Source organism: Cnephaeus nilssonii (assembly GCF_951640355.1).
Source record: "Cnephaeus nilssonii genome assembly, chromosome: 13".
In the NCBI taxonomy this organism is placed as follows: Eukaryota; Metazoa; Chordata; class Mammalia; order Chiroptera; family Vespertilionidae; genus Cnephaeus; species Cnephaeus nilssonii.
Window position 1 is genome coordinate 34,058,061 of NC_137084.1, and position 23,849 is coordinate 34,081,909.

General features: G+C 46.6%; 1 protein-coding gene across 5 annotated transcripts in view; it reads right to left on the minus strand.

Annotated features, from left to right (window-relative positions):
- BMAL1 (basic helix-loop-helix ARNT like 1) overlaps window positions 1–23,849 on the minus strand; it is a 106,619-nt gene that overhangs the window by 26,793 nt on the left and 55,977 nt on the right. For 2 of the 5 annotated variants that reach the window (XM_079787732.1, XM_079787731.1), the window contains exons 3-10: window positions 10,610–10,733; window positions 7,506–7,627; window positions 6,567–6,715; window positions 5,890–5,910; window positions 4,146–4,184; window positions 3,821–3,862; window positions 2,183–2,340; window positions 447–526 (exon numbers count right to left, since the gene is read on the minus strand). In XM_079787732.1, coding sequence (XP_079643858.1) covers window positions 447–526; window positions 2,183–2,340; window positions 3,821–3,862; window positions 4,146–4,184; window positions 5,890–5,910; window positions 6,567–6,706 — 480 coding nt within the window. In that variant the 5' untranslated portion in view covers window positions 6,707–6,715; window positions 7,506–7,627; window positions 10,610–10,733. Of the gene's footprint in view, window positions 1–446; window positions 527–2,182; window positions 2,341–3,820; window positions 3,863–4,145; window positions 4,185–5,601; window positions 5,825–5,889; window positions 5,911–6,566; window positions 6,716–7,505; window positions 7,628–10,609; window positions 10,734–23,849 lie in introns of those variants that run through there. The other 3 variants (XM_079787734.1, XM_079787733.1, XM_079787736.1) reach the window with 2 other exon arrangements.

The window sequence follows — 23,849 nt, forward strand, 5'->3', positions numbered from 1 at the left end:
GCAACACCTCCTCCATTTACTTTCCTCGCTGGATCATGGAGTCTTGGGAAGTTTTGCTATTTGGACGGGATTCTGGTGTAAAGATTTTGGTGGATGCTTTTGTGCTACTGGTTAAGTGAGAATCAGAGAAATTCTCAATTGTTCAGTGTCAGTCCCTTTCTAAAATCTTTGTGCAGGAATGTGGTTCTTAGCTACCGCCTATTTTTAACCAAGTCCTGCCTCTTCTGATTTAAAACCACAGTAGCACAGACCTTGCATTTTTGCTAAGAAGGGCAGAAGGGGAGGGAGGTCTCAGAAGGAATGTGAGGCCTGTCCAAGCAAGAAGATAAAGAGGAAGTGGCCTAGGAACGGTTCAGGGTTCAGACATCAAATTCCCACATCCTGGGACTTAACCCTGAAATCAGTAAAAATAAGTGTGTGTAAAACAGCCCGTAATTGCAACATACCCTGAGGATGAGGTGTTTCAATTCATCATCTGACAGAAAAGTTGGTTTGTAGTTTGCTTCCGTGTATGGATTGGTGGCACCTTAGGGGGGAAAGAGAAAGAGTTGGCTCACTTTGTATTCAGATAATGTCTCATTTTACTTCACTGCCTCGAACCTACCACCAGAGATTTAAATTTGACCATCTTTTTCCTTAACTGAGATAAGGCAAGACCTGGTTTTGAACAGAACCCTGTAATACCAAAGAGAATTCCACTGAAAAGAGAATACTGTTGCTCACAGGAGACTGAACGAGCGTGCTTTTGTCACCACCAGGAAAACCAAGGCTAATAGAAGGAAGTTACAAATCTGCTTCTGAGAGAAGGCAGCTCTAGAAGCGAACTGCCTGAGGCACCTGGGCAGTTCCCTCCTCCCAAGATGTATATTCAATGGGCTGTCTAGCAGCCCCTCAAATCACCACTCTACATATGTGGGAAGTCATCCAGTCTGCCAGGCCGAGTAAATATATTATAGAGGGCATTTAGTGTGAGCTCCCCTTCACTGCTCGTGAGCTAAATGAGCTTGGCAACCCAGAGAAATGCATCACTTCAGTAAATGCAACTCTAGCTCCTGGAATGGAATAAGACTTGTGTTTAAAAGGCTGTCAGTCTGGCGTCTTTCAGAAGAACAATAACTTAACAGAGAAAAATGCCAGCAGTAAGTGACTTGGAATCTGCAGAATGGTGAGTGGAAGAGTGAAGAAATAAAATGAAACAGGTCCATAACAATTCAAAGTACCAAGGGGGAGGAGGTAAACAGGATGTGTCTGTGACCTCCATGTCAACCAACAAGCACGGATTATTGATCCACACCCGCTTCTGTGATAACTGGAGTTTGCACTCTTCTAATAGAAACCGGCTGATAGTTTAGTCTCTACCATCTCAGCTAGTATGAATTTTTAAATGCCATTCTCCAAGCACAGGATACAACAATTATATTTGACAATACCCACTACGTCTTATTTTTGGTGGCCTTGTAGAACTAAAAAGATGCAGTTCTTTTGCCACACGGCTTGGAGATCTGACTGAGCGCCCATTTTCCAATTTCCTCAAATAGCCCAAGACTAGCTGTGGAAAATTCCAGGAACAGCATTCACTAAAAGGCTGATAATGCTTCAGATTTCTCCTGTGGTTTGGATAAGTCACTTCCACAGTTCTGCCTCCTTTTCTCAACCTCACCACACTCGGAGAAGAAGGAAAATACTGCCTCTCCCATAAAGGGTCTGGCCAGTTTGGGATAATCCCAGGAAGATGACTATGTCAGTGTTCATTCCTGACAATTAAAATGCAGCAAGAATCATGAACCAGTAACTCTTCAGAGGAACCATGATGGATTTTCCTCTTAAACGTGAGATTGAATTTTCTGGGTCACTCAGTGCCCTTAGATTTCTGATGTTAGTCATGTATGCATGGGGTCTGACTACATGCACACAGATGGGGCATCAGTGGTGCCCTCTCTGATATGTGCATAGTCTACCACACACAGAGACATGTTCACAGCCTCTACCCTCTGGGATAAAAGGCTGTGGAACTGCAGCTTGATTCACTTCATTGGGCATCATGTCTACTGCTGAAAATTACAGGCATATTACTCAAGGCGACACATTTGCAAGTCATAAACATTTGCCGTAGGAACATTCTAGGCAAGAGTGGTACATCTGTGGACAAAGGCGTAAAGGACAATAAAACCTGGGGTCTCACCTCGTAATGTTTTCATGTGCTGAACAGCCATCCTTAGCACAGTAAGTTTATCTAATTTCCTGGACATCGCATTGCACGTTGGTACCAAGGAAGCCAATTCATCAATAAAGCTGTTCATTTTATCCCGACGCCTCTTTTCAATTTGACTGTGAGCTTCCCTGAACAACAATACGAATAATGAATTCTATAAAATGTAACCCAGCATTAAGGAAACAATGACAAAAATAAGATATAACTGTTTTCAATAATCATCTGACAAGGCAAATTCAGAATTTGCAGACTGCTTCAAACTGGACTTTTTTATTAAAGTCACTAAAAATGTGGCCTCTCTGCCAGGTCAGGATTAGTTTTTTTAAATGCTTATCTCATCCTTCCTTAGAATTAAGAAATAGTTTTAAAAACTGTCTTTTCAGAGTAAACTGTATTGTTAATTTCTCATTTCTTTTCCTCTCAGCCTCTATAAATTTGGATTTGAAGATGGAGGCAGATGAAAAAGGAGGATGGTAGAGTTTTTAAAGAGCAAAACATCCAGAACCACCATCATATCAGCAAGGGTCCCGTGGTCCCAGGTAAGCTGTCTCTGAGGGTTGGAAGGAGCCTGCTGTGTGGCCTGCCAGAGACTCGCTGGTGGAGTTGCCAGATAATTAACGCTGCCATCCTTAGATCAAATATGAGCCCACATAGATATAGCAGATGCTACATGTGTCCCAGAACTTCCTCCAAAGAACATCACACTCCTCCCTCCCAGGAGCTGCTGCCCCTGCACACACTCCCTGACTGGTTTGCACCTGCCATTTGTGATAGCCCCCTAAAGAGGTGCATCCATGGTGGAAATGTAGTTCCCTGCTGCCCTGGCCAGGTAGCTCAGTTGGTTAGAGCATTGTCCTGATACACCAAAGTTGCAGGTTTGATTCTTGGTCAGGGCACATTCAAGAATCAACCAATGAATGCATAAATAAGTGGAACAACAAAGTAATGTTTCTCTCTCTCCCTTCCTCCCTCTAAAACCAATGAAAATTAAAAATAAAATTTTTTTTTAAAAAAAATGTCGTTCCCTCTGCTGCCATAGCAACAGAACCATGAGAGCTCCTGCCAAGGTGGGTCTGCCAGAGAAAAGTGAGAAGTCTCGGGTTAGCCAAATTCTGCATCCTGCAGTTCTGTGTCATGACGGCCTCAGAGCAGGAGGGTTGAGGACCACATGGACAGGGATAAGCAAGTGTGGTTGGAGGCAGGAGGCACCATGTTAGAGCACCTATTCTAGGGAGCAGGGCATCCCCCGTCCCACCTTCAGGAGCAGTTTTTAGGGCAACAAGGGCCCCTTTCAGAGGTGAGGGGCAGCCCAGGAGCTGCATCACTGTGCCCGTGTCTCCTCCAGGGCCCTACAGGCAGGAAGAAGTAACCTGCCAAAGACTAGGGTGAAACCTTAGCCTTGATTTATTTTCTGCTCCCTTCAAAGTCCTTCGGCTTATCCATGCTTAGATAGGAAAGAGTGAAGGCCAGCACAGCCTGCAGAGAGGGACGGGCAGGAGGCACAGACAGTGTCAAAGGAACTGCTAGACGGGGACCAGATGCGCAGAGCCTCCTCGGCGGCCCCCAGGAAACCAGGACAGTGAGAGACAGAATGAGGCCCCTTCTTACCTGGCATTTTTTATCCTTCCTTGATGCTCTGTGTATTCTAACCTGGAAAAAAAAAAAGCAAAAGATAAAAACACAAACCAATGTCTTCTTCCCTTTTTAATTAATTTCTCTGTTTAATCCCTGTTCTCTCTCTCCACAACACACAAGGTTGATTGTTAGCCAAACTGGAAGTTGGGGGGTGACAATCTTGAGCCCACAGGCTCATAGCCTCCTTGTTTATCCCCCATTCAGGACAGGGTGGAACCTGCACCAACGAATAGAATTTGCAATTATTCAAGGAAACGACTATAAGGACCCTGAAGTTAAATGACTAGGTTCACGGTACCTTCCATGGGGGTCATCTTTGTCTGTGTCCATGCTTTCCCTGAAAAACAAACAAACAAACAAACAAACAAAAAAACACAAAAAAGAACGTGACTATTAAAGACATACACAATATCTTCTAATCATATCTTCTAATCATAATGCTGAGGGCTCTCATTTATCCAGAAACCAAACAATTAGAAAGGTCAAATAGCATAGTACTGATTATGGATACGTAATAAACATATAAATAAAGAAAAACAACTTGAAACTACTATACAATGCGGACTGGTTTTCCATATTATCAGATGAAATTTATATATAATCTCAATAGAGTTTTCATGTTAACATGTTTTACCACATTTTGATTGTGTGAAAATTGGGAATAGGTTGCACTTATAGAAACTGTTAGTTCACCAGCGTATCCAAGTAACTACAATACCTACGATAACTCATTCTGGATAAATGGAGCTTATTCATTTGCAAAACCTATTAAGCATCGGATATCTGTGCATACATATAGACTGGATTGTGTGGGGGACTGAAGTGAGGAGGGGAATCAGAGCACCAACAAAAAAGTGCTGAGCAGAGCCCCGAGGCAGCCTTTCAAAGGCATTGCTAAACCCAGTGTTCTGGTTCTCAGCATGTGGGGAACCCCAAGGAATGGGATAGAGGAGGGACTGGGGCAGAGGCTGTGGGACCCTATTTGGCTGCAGAGGGTGTTGGGGTCCCAGCATGAACCTGCCTCCCTTCAACAGACTCCAGAAATCCAAGTTTCATGGCATCTTGTGTTTCAGTAGAAAATCGACTGGAATTCTCAGAGAAAGGAGTTCAAGGTCCCGAGGATCAGCTCACCGTCTTATTCAGCTCCTAAATTTATCGGGCAGGCACTGACTCCCAGCTGGGCCTCTCCCCTTTCTCCTATCCCACAGAAAGGAGGAAGTGCACCCTGCACACAAGGTATTTCAAGGGCAAAAATGACTTTTTCAGGAGCACCGAGTCATGGCATTCTAGAGCAGTGGTTCCCAGCAGCGCCCCGGTGTCCTCGCAGACAGTATCTCTAGCTGGCCCTGAGTCCGGAGGAAATCACATAGCCACACAGGCAAATGTAAACTCCCCTCCCCTTTGTCTGGGCTTGTTTCTGCTTACTGAGGCCAGAGTGATCATCTCAGGGGAAGAGGAGCTCTGCCTGGCAGGTGTGACATTAGTTCAGCAAAATTATAGGGAAAGGGATTATGGTTGCTCCAATAACAGGGTCTCCCCGAATTCAAAAGACTTGTAAACTAGGGTCCCTGAGGGAAACCTGACGGTGGCAAGGTTTTGTAAACCATAGATAGCAGAGGTCTTAGAACATGTCAACGGTCCACAGAAAACATCTCCTGGTCTCTCTATTGGGGAATTACTGCCACAAAAGAACACCCTTCTGGTCTTCACTCCCATCCCTGGGCATTTGCTCTGAATCATCTGGGATAACTTACATATTAATCATAGCATCTCCTAGTGGGCATCTGACCTCCGGCCACTGTGCTCCCCAAGTCTGACCTGTGAACTTCAGCAGAAAGGACATCTGCTGTAGCGGGGACTCCTCCTTGGAGATTTTCCCTCATTAAACAAAAGCAAACCTTTTAAATGGCCATTTGGGTAAGATTCCACACAGAGGCCTCAACGAAACAAACGTGCCTTTGACTGTTCTCCATACACTGCCTTATGCCCTAGTGTTTGTGCAGAGATAGAAGAGTTGACTGTAAGTGTGAAAGTTTACTTACTCAAAAGAAAAGTCATCAAGTCTAAAAAACAAACAAACACACAAAAATACTATTTAATATAACAGGTACATACTTGTTTCAATGATGTTTAAGGGCAACATCAAGGTTCCTATGCTTTTGGAGATGACCACTACTTACTTATTCTGCAAATACAGGGTGTCCCCCAAAATGTATACACACACTTTGAATAATTATAAAGGCAGTGTTTGTTAAAATACATTTTATTTTTAAAATCGAGCTATTAAAGTGTATGTACATTTTTAGGGGACACCCTGTATTAATCAACTGATGTCTTCCTCAAGGAGGGGCCCTCAGGCGAAGCTCTCTCTGAAACCGCTCAGGTTACACCCATGGAGTCAGTCACTTGCTCAAAGGAGCAGGGAAGGTAAAGGAGGGGTCAAGGCAGGAACCTGGCTTTAAGGCTCTTCTTTTCCCCTGATATGGACAGTCTGGGCGGGGGCAGATGCCTCAGCAGTGCTGGTGCTAGAGGTCCCCCCGCCCCCAACTTGCTTCTGGGGCAAGGTAAAGGAAAACAACTGTGTGGCCTCCTGGTTGCATCTTTCACTCCCATCCCTCTCCCCAAAGGGGGTCCCTCTGCCAGGAGGAGCAGCCCCCGGACACTCCACGCCCATGAACTGTCACTGCGTTCAGCCAGAAGACTAGTCTGAGGGCCTTACTGGTAGTCGGTGGAGCTGCCTTTCCGCTTGCGGGTGCAATCCACGCCACTGGTGCCCAGGGAGCTGGAGAGGAGGTCCGTGGCGCCCGGGGACATGAAATCACTGATTGTTGAAGAAATGTCCATCCTCTGGTCCGCCATTGGGGGGGTCTGGAATTGGGACAAGGAGGCACAGAGGCGAGTTTATTTCCATGGGCTCTTCTAAATGCTGGAGGGCCAGGGTGGCGCTGGGCAGCGACAGGTGCCTGTTTGCAGCACCCACACCTCTCACCCAGCCCCCGGAACAGGCGCTTGGCAGGAAGGAAAGAGCAGCGTGCCTACTTTAGCGCTAGTACAGGTGATTTAGGTTCACTGTGCTTTTTCCTGATGAAAAACCCAGAGGACCCAGGTGAGGGCGTGGAAGAACTAAACGAGAGCCCAGGGCTCCCGGGAGCTACAGCCCATGCTTCCCCGCCAGGGGACCAAGTGTCCCAGATGTTCTGTGGGAGTCTTAACTTCATTTTCTTCTAACCAATAAATCAAATCAATGAAATAGATGATTTACTTGTTATCTTTGTATTGTTGTTACAACTTTTGAAAATGTCATAGGAAAGCAGACAATATACTTTCCCAGACTATATGGGGGTGGAGTGGGGGAGGCATGGGACAAAAGTAAGTTTACAGTTGTTAGTAGGAAAAATGATATAGTAATTAATAAATAACAATACAAGTCATGTATTCACAACTATAAACCTACTTTTGCCCAGTATGGTCCCTCTCTCTCAGCAGCCCAGGCAAAGTCCGTCCTATCTTCCCTGACTGTCCTTTCATACCCAGCATCCCCTGCAAGGAAAACCTTGCATAATGAAATGAAGACACTATAAAAATTTGCAAAACATTTTAAGAGTTCATATTTTAAAAGCACAAAGTGAGCTGGCCCAAAAAAGAGGCTGACACGTACCTTACAAGGAACTCCAGCTCCAAACCAGATTGAAGAGGGCTGTGTGCTGCCCGCAGTCAGGGCCGGGCTGCCCAGGATGTGACTGGGGCTCACTCCTCCTCTCTGGGCCCGAGCTTCCTCATCTGCAAAGCAATGGCTAAGTGTGAGCGCTTGTTTTCACTGTTACTATTAGGCTCACAGATTTGGGAACCAGGCCCACCTGGTCAGGTACAGTGCACCAGCTTTTCACTTTCACAAGCACTGGAGTGAACATCTTGGTTCACTCCAGTGCTTGTGAAAGTGAAAGAGATGATAGAGATGATAGCTCAAATGCATGGAGATATACGCATATCTCCATGCATTTGAGCTATCATCTCTTAGGATAAATTTCTAAAAGTAGGACTGACAGAGCAAAAGGGACACACATTGTACGTTTGGTACACACTGAAACACTGTGCTCCGGAGAACTCCAGTAATTTATATCCTCAACAAGAGCTCTTGTCAACCTGAAGGTAAGTACAGACCTCATTGTTTTTACTTGTATTTTTAAATGACTACAGATGGTGCTCCTATGTTACAGGCATCTCTCTGTTTTCCTTTGTGTCTACTCATGGCCCATTTTCCACTAAGTTGTTTTCAATAGCTACAGGCCTCCAGACCATGTTCACCTGGGCATGATGGGAGAAAAGCTTACAGTCCGCCTCCTCTCACCCAGAGGCCCAGTGCTGCCACGATCTGGACTCCCCACTCCATTTGTTCACCCACTCTGCTATCGAGGACGTCATACTTTCTCTTTGCTCCTCAAACCCCTAACATCTCTCAGATCCTCATCCCTAAGTGATAACTGCTTTCTACTTTGCTGAGAAAATAGCCCACGCAGATGCTGCTGGTTAGGACCCCACACCCAGCGAGTGCAGAGTTCATCCTCTCTCATGACGCAGGACACGCACCAGGAGTCTCTCCCTGCCCACAGTCCTGTATCATCCACTTTCCCGTCTCCTGGGTCATTCTCATGAGGATAAAAGCACAATGCAAACAACTCTCGTACTGGAGGAAAAGAAACCTTTGAACTCCATTCCCCTCCAATTACTGCCACATTTCTGTTTCCAATTCCTTTCCTCCTATTCTCTATAAACCAACTCTAATCAGGCTTTTGTCCCCATCATTCCAATAAGACAGCCTCCACTGTCACCAGTGACCTCCTCACTGCTAAGTCCAAGGGCGCATGTTCCATTCGCTCCCTATTTGACCCAACAGTGACATCTGATAGTTCTGATTTCTCCCTCCTCATCGTCTCCTGGTTTCAGAGATGCCACCTTCTCACAATTTTCCTTCTACGTCAGTGGCCACTCTTTTTTGGTCTCTTTAGCTGGTTCTTCCTCATCTCCCTCACCTCTAAATGAGGGTCCCATGGTGTTCTTGCACCTCCCTTTCTGTCTATACTCCTTCCCTAGGAGATCTGTCTAGTTTCTTGCTTCAAATACTAGCTATGCTAGGACAACCCCCAAATTAACATATCCAGCCCAGACCTCTCTCTGAATTCCAAGCTTGTATAACCATCTCCCTTTGAATGTACAACAGAGACCTCGAACTAAAACATCCATAACCAAACCTCTGGCTCTCCCCAAGCCAAGCCTCTCAGTCATGCCGATGTCGGTAAGCAGTATTTCAATCCTTCTGGTTCCTCAGCCCCCAAACCTGGAAGTCACTCTGACTCCTCTCTTTCTTTCACAACCTGCATCCAATCCATCACAAATCCTATTAGCTCAACATTAAAAAAAAAAAAAAAAATCCAAAATTCAGTCACTTCTCCATTTCTTCCTTTACATTTCTGCTCAAATATCACTTTATCAATGATGCTTCCTTGAATATCCATTTAATACAACTCTCTGCCAATCCTCCCTAACCACCCTTACCCTGCTTTATTTTTTTCTATAGCCCTTATCAAAATTTGGCCTACAGTAACCAACTTCTTTATTTCTTCTCCATTAGACTATAAGCATGAGAAAAGCAGGGATTTTGTGTGGTTTACTGCTTGCATCCTTAGCACCTGGACCACTTTCTAGCACTCACAGGAAGCACTCAATAAATGGATGCTGAATGAATTTATTTGTATATTAGAAACATATCCTTTGTTCATCATAGATGTTATAAATACTTACCCCCATTTTTGCCTTTCAACTTTATGGTATTTATATGTGATAATAAAAATGACATTAAAATAAAAGCCTTTTCTTACCCCCCAAATCATAAGGATATTCTCTTTACTAATATTTTTATAATTTTACTTTATTTAGTTCTTCAACCCATTTGGAAATGATTTTTGGTACACTAAAAAATTCCCAACCTTATTTCCCTTCAGTGGATAGATAACCATCCCAACACCATTTACTAATCTACACATCCTGTTGCCCATCATTTGAAATGCCATCTTTATTGGTTCATTGACTATCTCTGGACTTTTTAATCTGTTCCTCTGATCTAGTTATTTCCATTCTAGTACTACACTATTTATTATTGTGGCTTGATAATATATTTTACTACCTGGTAGAATAAATCCTTTCCCTCATTCTTCTTCATTTCCTGGCTATTCTGATTTATTCTTTGAGAAGCATTTTATAATCATTTAATCATTGTTATATTATTACTGACATTAAGAGAAGTGGGTCGGGAATGAGAACAGAGCCCTGCCGTCAGGGTCCTGGTGGCCCTTCGGGCTGCGTTTTTGGCATCAGTGCCACCTCCAGCCCACCTCTCTTTGTGAACAGCCAGATCAGTGATGGGCAACCTTTTGAGCTTGGTGTGTCAAACTTCGCCAAAAAACTGAGCATAACTCGGGTAGTGTGTCACTTTGAGGAAAAAACATTATTTCGCAAATGTTTCATCCTCAGGAGCAGCAAATGTTTCATCCTCGGCATGCGGCCGCCTCAGCGGCCGCGTGTCATCAGAAATGGCTACGCGTGTCAGTGCTGACACGCGTGTCATAGGTTCGCCATCACTGAGCTAGACAATTGCATGAGGCAGAATATTTGAAGTTTCACCACTTCCTGAAGGAAGAACTACCATGGAAGCTGCCAATGAGTGAGTGGGCGAGGGGGGTGGTAGGAAATATGACGACTTATTACCTGAAGTTAGAGTTCTTCAACCTCGGATCCACCGTGGGGGGTAAGGAGCCACTGGACTTGGTCACCTCAGGGCGATTTTCATGTTTTGCAGTTTCCTTTCAGGCAGTCAACTTCTTTCAGAAACCTGCAGCGGGGCCCACAGGAAAAGAAAACCCAGACAGGTCACTCTGGGGTAAATACGTTTTAAAATCTTGTATTAGGTAAGGGAGATGAGGGAGCTAGCTCAGAACTCCAAGTTACAGGGAGTAACTGGGCAGCACACAATCCCTCCTTCAGCGGCCTGTTAGACTAACTACAGACACCTGAGGGGGTCCCGTGTTGGTGGTTTAGTTTAACAAGAGATATGTTAGCAGGAGATGTTTTCTGTTAAAAACAATGCCTTTTAAATTACTAAACACGGGTTTTGGGACATGGCCTTAAGAAAGATAATTATATTTTTCACTTCTCATACGGGGTCAAGCAATAATAACATTCAAGCAATAATTAAGTGTGTACTTTGCATCGAGCCCTGTTCTTATTGCATTGTATAGATTAACTCACTTAAACCTGAAGGATAACGCTACGAGGCTGATACTATTGTTTTCTTCATTTTACTGAGGAGAAGGCTGGGATAGAGAAGTGAAGGAACAAGGCAAGGTCACGCAGCTGGGGTGGTGGGGCGCCAGAGGCCACCCTCACTGCTAATGTCACTCAACCCCCTCCAGGTGAGATCAGTTACCTAAACGCAGACAAGGAACAAGGGGAAACAAGTCTTCAGAAAACATTGAGCCAACACAAAACGCCAGCAGAGCCAATACTTTAAGCATTTTAGCTTGCTCCCAGAAGGTTTAAGAAAATGTCCGTGAACCTTAAGCACGTCTGTGCATGCACAAAGCTAAGGGAGAAATCAGCTGGGAAAAGGCACCTGCTCATGTTAACAATGTGGGCACTGCCCTGCCCATCTCCTCCTGGCAAGACAGAGGGGTCTCTGCCCTGCGTTCCCTGCATCTGGGAGAAGGTGGCTGGAAACGAAGACGAGAGGTGCAGCCACCTTCTGCCTCCTGCCCCGTTCTGCCCCGAGATGGCAAAACTTTGGTTTTAGGTGAGGCTTTACTGACCTCGCTGAAGCAAGAGTCCCGGCGATTCACATTCCACTGGCTAATTCTTGCCATCTGTGGGCTATCTTGGTCTTGATCATTACAAAGACCTTCAGATGAATATCCAGGAATAGAACTGATTTGTCCTCTTAATTTATGCCCTTTGCCGTCTTAGAAACCTACACCGTCTGACCAAGAAGCCCATGTGCAAACAACCTGACCGGAGCTCTGACTTCTAGTTCCTGAGCCTCAGGTGACACAGCAGCAGCAACTGGACACAAAGTCCCCAGGAAGTGCTGCTGGAGGCAGGCTCACCATGGGACTCCATCTAAGCCCCATTCCCTGCCAGGTCACACACTATCCTCCCACCCCTCAAATGAGTATCCCAAGATCCATCTGGGCATCCTTTCCCTCCTTCCCACACTCCACAACCCCTAGTGAGCCCTCGGCTGGATGGGTTCAGCCACTTCCCTCGTCCCCTGGTTGCCTCCAACCAGGCTGCTCTCCTTTCAGCCCCCTCCTCACTGTGGCCAGAGACAGGACACCCCCTGCTCAAAACACTTCAGCAGCTTCTGCTCTGCTCCACGCCTTCCAGATAAAACCTCGAACTCCCTAGCAGGAAACGACAGGCCTCCACCATGGCTTGCTCGCTCTCCAGCCCAACCCTCCTCATTGGCTGCCGAAAGCTCCAGGCCACTGAGATACTTAAGTTCCCAGCCTCAGCTGTGCCCACAGTGTCCTGCAGGTGTGGCTCCCTTTAGCCACTCCATCACCTGGTGAGCTCCTGCTTCCCTTCCCAGTGCCCTCAGATTCGCTCTCCAATGTTGCTCCTACCCTTCCTGACACACCCTGCGGCCTCTGCCTACCTCTGCTCCCCATCCCACTGTAGAAATAGAAATAACAAATGGTAACATGGATTTTGGCACTATATTTTGCAAAACAAAGGCCTTTTGGCCTTTCTTATATGCTTGGACAAAGTAAGGAAACTAAATCAGATGTGATACTTAACAATTATTTTTGGAAAACTGTCTTCTCTCTGAGAAAGTTTTCTTAGATGTAAGACAATAAAAGATACAACAAAAGAAAGACCACACCCTCTTTCTGTGCCACCTACTTTAAAAAGAGTCTTGACTCAGGGAGGGGGCTCCAATGGACAGAGGTACTGTGAGAGGGGCCCTTGCTAGGGGGGCAGGGCCAGCTCTGGTGCTGCCATCCAAGTGGCACATGGCAAGAATGCTTTGGGGAGGGCCTGCCCTGGAGTCAGGGCCACATGTGTGCTCATTGTGAGTTAGAGATTCCCGAGGTGGGGGAGGCTCACTGGCCAGCCAGAAAAAGTGAGGCACAAAGGAACTTGTGCAGTGTGCTTGGGAGGAACTCGGCACCCTCTGTCCCACCGCAGGGCCCTTGAGCTCCTCAGAGCACACGGAGGAGACTCTCAGAGGCTCCACAAGGAAGTCAGAAGGCTGAAAGGAGGGGGTCACAGTTCAAGCACTCCTGCAGAGAAGCCTGCAGCTGAGAAGGATGAGGGTATCAATCACTCCCTACACCAGAGGGAGACACAGATGCTTCTCTGAGCAGAGTGGACAAGGCCCAGTGCCCCTTAAGAAACCCACACAGACTATATTCAGGAAGATGACCATATGCAAGACCACCAATCACACAGCAGGGGTCTCTCTGCTCCTGTCTCCCGCCCCAGCACCCCAGAATGCTGCAAGAAGAGAAAGGGCACCTGCAGGCCATATTAAGGTTCTAACTATCGGCTGCCCTCCCTGTGGGGAGCGTCTGCAGGCCTCCTGGGTATCAGGCCCGGCCCTGTGACTGGACTTGACTGAAGATAAGATGGACAGGACAGCCACCAGTTTGGAACAGAACCTTTGGCACATGTTTCTTTGTGTCGAGACCAGCGATTTTCTGACTAGCTCATGTTCTGGATGGACAAAAACACGAGGAAGAAATAAGCCTTGCTACTGTTAAGCCACTGAGATGCTGAGGTTGGCTATCACTAGGATGACCAAGTCTTCTGTTTGTCTGGGACCTCCCCATTTAAGCAATCAAAGTCCTGCATCCCAGGAAACCCCTCTGTCCCAGATGAACCAGGATGGTTGGTCATCTGGTTCTTATTGCTGTATCACTCCTCCTAAGCTGCCTGACACAGGCAGGAGGAAGGAAATACTAGTACAGAGCAAGATCCTGGAGCCACAGACCCAGCTGACCTGGGAGGAGCCAAAGGGAACAGCCAAAGGGAACTGTCTAGTTCCATCTTCATAACCTGCCCATTAACTGTAATCATTACCCCAATATTCCAGGGAAGGGACTACAGATTGAAGAGTCCAAGTCATCTTCAGATGGCACAGCTGGCTAATGAGGACTGAACCGAGGTGTGTCTGGCTTTGGTTCTAACCACCACACTGCTGCTGGTGCTGCCTCCAAAACCACCCCTGCAACATAACGACGAGACCCCCAACCAAGCACTCCTGGGGACGACGGAATGAGGGGAAATGCTGAGAGGGAGCAGCCTGGTCCAGGAACACTACCGAAACCGAGCAAACAAGCCGTCTCTGGGCTTCCTGGCGAAGAGGGCAGAGAGGGACCCCCGGGGTCCTCCACCAGGCTGGGAAGTGTGTCAGCTAGCCCACTGGAACAGAATGAGCCAGGAGGCCTATCTGCCAGGGAGGGTCTCCATGGGACCTGAGCAATGCTGTGCAGAACAGCTCTGGGGAAACATGCTTCGAGAAAGAACACAGGTCTTCCCCCTTTAAAAATAGGACCCCAGGGAAAGCCTGCTCAGCCCTCTAGCCCCCACCCCGACGTGTGGCAGCTGAACAGTTCTGTTAAGACCACTTTGTGAAGCCCCAGGAGGTCACTGGAGCAATAAATGGGCACAGCTTAGGAAAAAAAAGGGCGAGACTGAATCAACATCTTTGACAACCTTGTCTGGTAGCTATGTGCTAATTAACCTACTTCCTCACAGCATCCCAGACCTCCAGGTTTACTGAGGGGATGAACGTGGACTTGTTCAGGTCTGTTCAGATGGTGATGGCCTTTGAGCTGAAGGGGCCCTCTCCCCTCTGCACGTCCCCCGGAACCTGCAGGGTTACTCTGACAGCCCGTGGGAAGTTTGGTTGCTTTTGCCACAGATAGATTTAGAGAACATTTGCCCAGTGAGACCAGGTACCTTGAGCCTAGAGCAAGCATGTCAAACTCAAGGGCTGTGGGTGGCATGCCTCGTTTATTTGGCCTGTGTTAGCCTTTGAGTTTGACATGGTTGGCCTAGAGGGTTGCACCAGGATTACTCAACAAGCATTTCTCTAGCCCCTGGTGGAAGCCAGTGCACTGGAGACACAGAGAGGAAGCAGCAGTCCTTATGATCAATATTCCTGCAATCTGGCTAGAGAGACAGTGTTTAAGTAAAGACGTGATGGCATAACCCCTGCAACAGGCAGGGCCATGCTCACAGCTGACTCCAAGGATGTGCCTTCGCCTTTAAGTGGCAGAGATTTGTGGAGCCATTATGACAAACGTCCAGCAGGTGGCAGTCAAGTGTTTTGAGGAAGGTGTGCCTTATCTCCCCTAGCTGTGGGCATGTATAGCCTGGCTCCTGACTTCTTTTCTTTCTTTTAAAAATGCTACAAAATAAGAGAAGAGAGCCTGGTCCTAAAAACTCGGGGGAAGAACACTCTTTTCATCAAAAAACTTACTGCCTGAAGTTGAAGCAAGTTCTGGGAAACATCTGCATCTTGTTCTAAAGGAAACAAACGGATGAGCCGCTATTACTTGGTGGGAAAGGGAAAGATGCTGGGTGAGGGAGAGCCAAGTTAAGAGGGGGTGGGCCTGAAAGGCGCTCTGTGCTTCTGGTTGGGCTGCGGCTGGGGCAGCTGGGGCAGGCAGCAGGGGGTGGGCCCAAGGAGGGCCAAGACTCAGAGAAAAAGAGAGAGGCTGAGATGGGGGAAGGTTGAGAGGACAGAAAATGGGAAGAATATTAGGCAGTGGAGAAAAGGGATATCGGAGGATCTTATATGGAGTGGCCTTTACCTTTCATCATCACAGAGAGCGAGGCCAACTGTGAAGCAGGGGAGAGCCCTGTGGACAGGCTGGGCAGGGGTGCAGGGGGCAAGGGGTGCACAGCAGCAGAGCCTGGCAGGTGAGGGCCACACAGCAGGCACTTATGCAGAGCCTGCCAACCAGGCCTGTGCCCTCCATGCCACCTCCACAAGCAGCAGAGGAAGAGCTGGGATTCTCTCGCAGTGAGGAGCAGGTGGGAGTGGTCAATACAGAGCCTCTGGAACCAGACGCCTGAGCTCAAGTCCCAGCCCCACCACTTACTAGCCCTGTGTCCTGGGCCAGTTCCGTGACCTCTGGGAGATGCAGTTTCCTCACAGACCGAAGGAGCTCAATATATGAAAAGCACTTAGAAGGCTCGTCATGCTAACTGTGGTTATTGAAGTGGATGACCTCGTGCTGGTGAAAAAGGAGCACAGAAGGCTGGAGAGGGGTAAGCACTGATGTCAAAGAAAGCAAACTCAGACTGGAAATCTCGGGCTGAAGGAGCTCAGAAACAGTACGAAAGAAGCATGGGGAGTGGGAAGACTGACTGGCAAGTGGACAAGAAGGAACTTAATAGTGAGGAGCTCCAGGGGAGGGAGGCGATGAGGGTGACTGGGAGAGGCTGGAGAGAGAGACCTGGGAGGGGGACCGGAGAATATCCCAGAGGTCAGTGTTTTGCAGCAGGAAATACTGAAGACTGAAGAATTTGAAAAGTGGCATTTTATTTTTTAAATTATTATTATTTTTAATCCCCACCTGAGGATATGATTTTACAGAGAAAGGAAGGGAGAGAAACATCAATGTGAGAGAGAAACATTGACTGGGGTGCTTCCTGTACGTGCCCAACCAGGGAACCTGCAACCTAGTTATGTGCCCTGACCACAACCTTTTGGTATACAGGACAATGCTCCAACCAACTGAGCCACCCAGCCAGAGTATAAGTGGTATTTTAAAAATCCAATCTCTTCATTTTATGGTCAATAAAACTGAAAAGACATAGCCCCTCATACAGAAAGCTGGGAACAGAATGAGAATGTTAAGCCAATGCGTGATAATAACAGAATTATGGAGTTGCCCAGGGAGATGAGATGCTGAAAGCAAAGGACCATGATTTCCCTACAGAGATGCACCCGGGGCTCTGGGGTGAAACAGTGACCCCTGGCTAAGAGGTACTGGGGGCACCGGGAGGTGGGCATCCTCCTATGTCCCACCCACATAGGTTTTGGCTGAGAGGTAAGGAGGCCTCAGATGGCTACACCCTAAAGCAATCCATCCAACACAATTTATTGAGCACCCATCCATGCCAGGTATTTTCTAAATTACCACCACAAATTGTATGTAGCAGTCAAACTTATATTCAAGACAATTTTGTAATAAAGAAGACACTGTTAGTGGGCTTGCCTACAATCATTCATTAATATTTCAACAAATAGCCGAAACCGGTTTGGCTCAGTGGATAGAGCGTCGGCCTGCGGACTCAAGGGTCCCAAGTTCGATTCCAGTCAAGGGCATGTACCTTGGTTGCGGGCACATCCCCAGTAGGGGGTGTGCAAGAGGCAGCTGATCGATGTTTCTCTCTCATCGATGTTTCTAACTCTCTATCCCTCTCTCTTCCTCTCTGTAAAAAATCAATAAAATATATTAAAAATATATATATTTGAACAAATATTTTGAGGGCATCCAAGTGCCAGGCACTGTTCTTCATAGCAGTGCTGCGGGTGTGGAGGTGGGGGAGACAGATCCTCGTGCTCACACATTCTGGTGAGGAGGACGAGCAAAGATAAATAAGTAAATAATGCTGGGAAGTGGCAAGTGCTGGGGAGGAAAGTCAGACAGGGCAGGAAGTGCACTGGAGAGGAAAGTCGACTAAACGTGAGGAGGTGAGGGGTCGAGGAAGGAGCGTTCCAGGCAAGAAGAGCCCGTCAAAGGACTGTGGTGGAGCCAACAGTGTTAGAGGATCAGTGCTGATCCTGCTTGGGTTTTTCTTCTTTAAATTTTTATTGCTTTTGAGAGAGAGAGGAAGGGAGAGGGGGAAAGAGAGAGAGACAGAGAGAGAGAGAGAGAGAGAGAGAGAGAGAAACATCAACTGGCTGCTTCCTGCACACTCCCCAACCAGAGCATGTGCCCTGACCAGAAATCAAACCTGCGAACTTTCTGTGCACAGGACAACACCCAACCAACCCATGGCTGGCTTGGGTTTTAAATCCAGCTAGAGTGCTGAGAAGAGGCTGTGGGGAGGGAGGCTTCTTAAGTGGGGACCGTGTATGACCGGGGAGAAGGGACCATGTGCATGTGTTGGGGGCCTGTATGTTTATGTGTGCATGGTGGTTTGCAGGTGTGTGTGTGTATGGGGGTAGTAAAGGTAGCACAGGAAAAGCAGTAAGGACATGAACAGAATAGCCTGGGGAAAAGATGCTACAGCTCAGCTGTGGCCTTAGGAGTGGAGGTGGTGAGAAGCGGTTGAATACTAGGTATATTTTCAGGCAGGTTGTGCTGATTGACAGCAATGAGGTGTAAGAGGAGTCCAGGCTGAGTGGCCGTGGTGGGGTGATGAGAAGTTGTTGATTCTTAGTATACTCTGAAGGAACAGCCAACGGGATTTCCTGACTGTTTTTTTCTGACGTGAGGGGCGACAGCCAGTCTGTGAACAGCAAGGGGCCGGCAGACGGGGAAGAAAAGACAGCTTTGAGTGGACTTGCCAGGCAGTGCACCCTGCGTGACAGCTAGAGGAGTCCACCCAGCAGGGGCAGGAGCCATTGGTTTGGGACAATGGCTCAAGTGGGAGGAGCCTGTGGACATCTAGGCTGCATCACAGACCAAACAGCTGCAGTCCTCCTGCCACCCACCTTTCTGGAGCGGAGACGACCTCCCATTTACTGAGCACCAAACGTGCCAAGGGTGGTGCTGGCCCTCACACAGCCCATTTGGCCCTCACGATGACCTTTTGGAGAAGGCATTGTTATCAACATCCTGTAGGCGATGGCACTGAGGCTCAGAGAGGTGCAGCAACTTGTCCAAGATCACACAGCTGGGAGGTAGGGAAGAGGGACTGAACCCAGATGTGCTCATCTCCACAGTTGGAACTCCACACAGGCTTTGCTGCTTCAGTGACTCAGCAAAGAAAAGCAAAAGCAAAAGCTCTGTCCCAAGTAGGAGAAAGAGGGCAGGACAGGCTTGTGCCCATCCACCTCCCGCCTACACTGCACAGATGCCAAAACTGGTAACAAGGACACCAACCAACCAAAACTCTGGGGGAATGGCAGATGTTTAACTGGTTAACTCACAGTTAACCAGGTGATCCTTTCTGTTTCGACTCTGAATTACTTTCTGACATGCACTTGCCCACTTGCCTGCCCAGGCAAGCACAGCTTGAGGAAGACGATTTAATCTTGTGACCAGTCTCGAGACTGTCCAGCTGGGCCCCAGACCTAAGATGTTCATCTGAGTGTGCCCTGACCCCAGGAATAACCCTGCCAGTTCCTCCTTAACTGAAACAAAATCAGCTTGTTTTCTTTCATCTGCCTCTTTCCTACAGGAGGCATAAGAAAAATGTTTCGGTGATTTCAGTTTCGTTTTCCGGAGCTTTGGTTACAGCAAGTGCTACATGTTCTAAGGATCTGAGAAACCATGGGTGTCAGAGCTCCAGATACTTTTTCTGAGAGAATATTCGTTGCAGGAATCACAATAAAAATAACAATGCAAAAACAGTAGCAGCAGAAACTACACATTGGGGTTTTACTTTGTGCCAGTCATTGTTGTTTCATTTTGTTGTCCAAGAAGGAGTGACTCATTCTCAAAGAGGTCAAGCAACCAGCCTGAAATTCCTCAGCTCCCGAGTGAGAAAGCCAGGATTTAGGGCCAGGTCTGTTGGACTCCAGAGCAGGTGAAGGAGTATTATTCTTTCTGAATTAAATTAATTAAAACAAAAAATAAACCTCCTATCAATCAATAAAAAGACAAATACCTCAGTGGAAAAATAAGTCAAGAATATGAAGAGGGAATTAACGAAATTTGTGCAGGCAGAGGCCACAAACTACCAAAACAAACTTGGTAAAGAGCAGGAAGCCTGGATGGTTTTCCTTTCTCTAAAACCTAAACATGAACATTAAAAATATATGTACAAGTGGGAGGGGTGAAAAAACAGAGATGATAATAAAAACTGTTTCAGACTCTTTAAGATATGTATTTTCTAAAAGAGACAGGAGAAACATCAAAACACTTTATTTCTCTGACAATGGATGCAGGTAAGAATTCTGATTTCTTTCACAAATCTAAGAGAACTAAAACCACTTCTTTTCATTTCAAATCTCTACTAAGGTTTCTCCACCTAATTTATAAGCTATTACACACACACACACACACACACACACACACACACACACTCCATTATACTTTCAAAGATCCAATACATATATTTTAAACATTCCTTTTACTCTCTTGATACAAAATTTGGAAATAATATAACCTATCAACACTTATAATTTCAAGAACAATCAAACATAATAACCTAACTGTGATACAAAGAAGAAAGAAAATAATGTTAGAATAAGATAATACATATGTCAATAAGCAATGTTGTGCATGACAACCCTAGAAGATAATGAAAGATGCTTATACCTATTTATAACAAAAAGTAAACCTCCTCTCAAACCTCAGAGGGAAGACAGGGGAGGGTTGTGGGGGTAAGAGATCAACCAAAGGACTTGTATGAATGCATATAAGCATAACCAATGGACATAAACACTAGGGGAGTAATGATGGTGGGTAGGTGGGTGGGAGTGGCTGGGGAGAGGTCAATGGGGGAAAAAGGAGACATATGTAATACTTAAAAATAAAAGTAAACCTCATATAAATAAATGGTGGTTGTGTTCCTTGAAAATTCCACATACGGTATGTCCTTGGATAAAGTCATTTTGTTCAATGTCATTCTGTTACAACGTTGATGAGAAAAACAAAATTGACTTCTGGCTAGATTTGCTGTCTGCGTGGAGTGTGCAGTCTCCCATGTCTGCATGAATTTTCCCTGGTACTCGGGTTTCCTCCCACATCCCAAAGATGTGCACGTCAGATGAGTTGGCGTGTCTACAGTGTCCCAGTCTGCGTGAGTGTGGGTAGAAGGGCGTCTTGTCCAAGGCTGGGTCCTGCTTTGTGCCCTGAGCTGCAGGGATAGGCTCTAGCCACCTGTGACCCTGAACTGAAGCAAGCAGGTTAGAAAATAATTATCTTATTGTTTTTATTATTTCTTAAATGTATGTACAGCTCACATTTATTTCAATGCTTAATATTAGAAGTGTTTTGGGCCTTTATTTAAAATTTTGGTGATGTTTTGTGACCAAATATCTGATTTAGGAACTTAACTTTTATTTCTGTCACTTAGCCTATGGCAAAATCGGTTTTGTCATACATTGTTTTGCTTAGAGTCACAGTTTCCAAGAAGCTATCAATGATGTTAAGTGAGAACTTACTGTATATTAAAATTATTTGTGTTCGTATGTGAAAATGAAGCCAGATTCCAGGCTCAGAAAATTATAAACAACATTAAATCTACATGAATGCCCAGTGAACTTGAAGAAGTCATGTAGGACAATCCTTTTCCCCCAACATGTTACATCTAGCATCCCTGCTGTTCCCCTACCCCAGTGAAAGCCCTGTCCCTATTGTGACACCAATCACCCCACACATTCCCCAGATTTTCTAGAGGGGACACCATGTACTCGTTTAGAACCCCTAGAGTAGTTCAACTTTCTTTACTACAAAAAGAGAAAGGACAAAGAGAGGTTAAGATATTTACACAAAGCCATATAGAAAATCAACAGCAGTCAGGACTAGAAAAGGAGAAAGAGTGGATAGTGGAGGAAAATGGTGTTCTAATATTTATGTTTATGAATTGCTAGACAGTGTGCTAGGTGCCTTTTGTTATGCCCATACAGGATCTCATCTAATGCTCCTATCAACCTTAGGTGTTAGTTCTATTACCATCCCCAATTTTCAGGTAGAGACACTACATTTTGGGGAAATAAGGTTACTGCTCAGGGTCCCACTTCTGGTAATGATAGAACCGCATTCTATCCAGTCCTTTTTCTGTTGCTTCCAGCAGCTCTCCCTCCAGGTCTCTGGGCCCACACGTCTGGAATCAGGTCCCTCACTCTAGGAAACAGAAACTGGGATGCATGCTATCTGAAAAGCAACCGACAAAGAGAAAGATGGTTCAACCCCAGTTTCTTGACCCTCTTGGCTCAGCCAACCTGTGGTCAGTGCTCTGACCAAGAAGTGCAGGAGCCCGAGCACAGGAAGCCGGCTCTGGATGAAGTCATGGCTCATCTTTCCCTAGACTCCTGGGAGAGCTGGCCTGAGTTGCCAGGGGTCAGGGCAGGACAACCAATGCGACTGCAGGGACTGTTCCTGCCCCGGAAGGCCCAGGCCTCCACAGTCCCTTCCATGCTCCACAGGATGGCAGGCAGCAGAAGGGCTGGGGCCTGTGCCACCAAAGCAGGAAGGGCCGGACAGTGAACGAGGGCTTGGTCATCAAACCTTAAGGTATCAGGTATGGGGAACAGTCCATAATAGTCACTGCTTTGCTATGAAAAGATAGTGTTATTTCCACATTGTAGAAGAGGAAATTGAGACCATGAGTGACTGACACCTAGTTACACAGCTGGCGAGGGGCATGGCCAACACTCAAGCCCAGGTCGGACCAGCCCCAACCACCTCCCTCTTCTGAACCTTTAAAAACACTTCCTGATGTATGCACGTCAGGAAAATAAATACTGATAACCTGTATTTGTCACCTTGAGCTAAACCCTCCCTGCAGGGCCTGGCAGGGCTAGGACGAACTCATCTGTTGGTGACAGTGCAAAGGCCTCTGCCCCACAGTCTGTTCTGTCAAAACAAATTCTGCGGAGGTTCATAGGAAAATGGTTCAACTCAGACTCCCGTCAAAAGATTTCTTGCAAAATAAGTCAGTCGGGCCAGCCCGGTCGAATGCACCATGGGCTTACTTGTAGCGCTAAGGCTGTGAGATACAGCCCCACAGCCAAGAGTACAGGCACTGAAGCCAGACTGCCTGGATCCATCTATGCTCTGCCACTTACTTGTGTGACCTCTACTATTCAGTTTCCTCCTTGGTAAATGAGGATATTGACATTATCCACCTCATACGATAGATAAGACAATTCCTATAAAGTGTTTAGAACAGTGCCTGGCACATGGTAAGCACTCAATTAATGTCGCCCATCACTAATATTAATATTGACTGCATGCCACATAAAGAATAGCTGAAGGCACTGAGGAACATAAACCCTGGGGAGGGAGATAAAGGGGGTGAGGAAAGGGAAAGGAAGGGGGCCCATGAGCAGACTTCCAAACTTGGAAAGTGGAATGAGTCACGCCACGCCTACAGACTTTTGTTCTATGTTGCTACAAAGGGCAGAACTAGGTCAATGAGGAAACAGTGCCAAGAGGCAGATTTGAGTTAGAATAAAGAAGGATTTTCCAGCAGGCAGACATGCCCCTAAGGGGGAGCAGGATTCCTGGTGCATGGGGGCCTTCAGGGTGAGGGACCTGCCTGTCATGAGCAGTACGATGGGATTTTCCCAACAGGAGGGTGACCAGAGGACATGACCCCTGATGCCCCTCCCCGCTGGACCATCCTATCACTCTGATAATGGGCAAATAAGTGTGATAGCCAGGGTGTGGCTGATTAGCCTGAAGGAAAGAGGATGGACTTTGGACCAGTCTTAACATACACAACCTTCAGGACTTGCACTGAATGATAGTAGCAGATATGGTGGCTGTGACCAGCAGTGGGCCAGTGAACCAAATGTGGTTCTTAAACACCTGCTGGGTGCCTGGCAAATTAATTCAGAGAAAGTGTGAAACGGCAGGGCTGTGGCAACAAACTACCAACATTTTCTTACTTTGGAGAATTTGAAGACAGCATCAATTACTCACGGGACACACAATATGAAGTGGTCGGGTTGGCCAACTCCACCAGCCGGGGCTGAGACAGGAAGACTGGGAGGTCATTTCAGTTCACAGGCAACTTCCCAACCTCCTCTCAGGAAAAGGTTTCAGTCTTTTTACCGCCGAACCTTTTACTGACACAACCCAATGACCTGAGT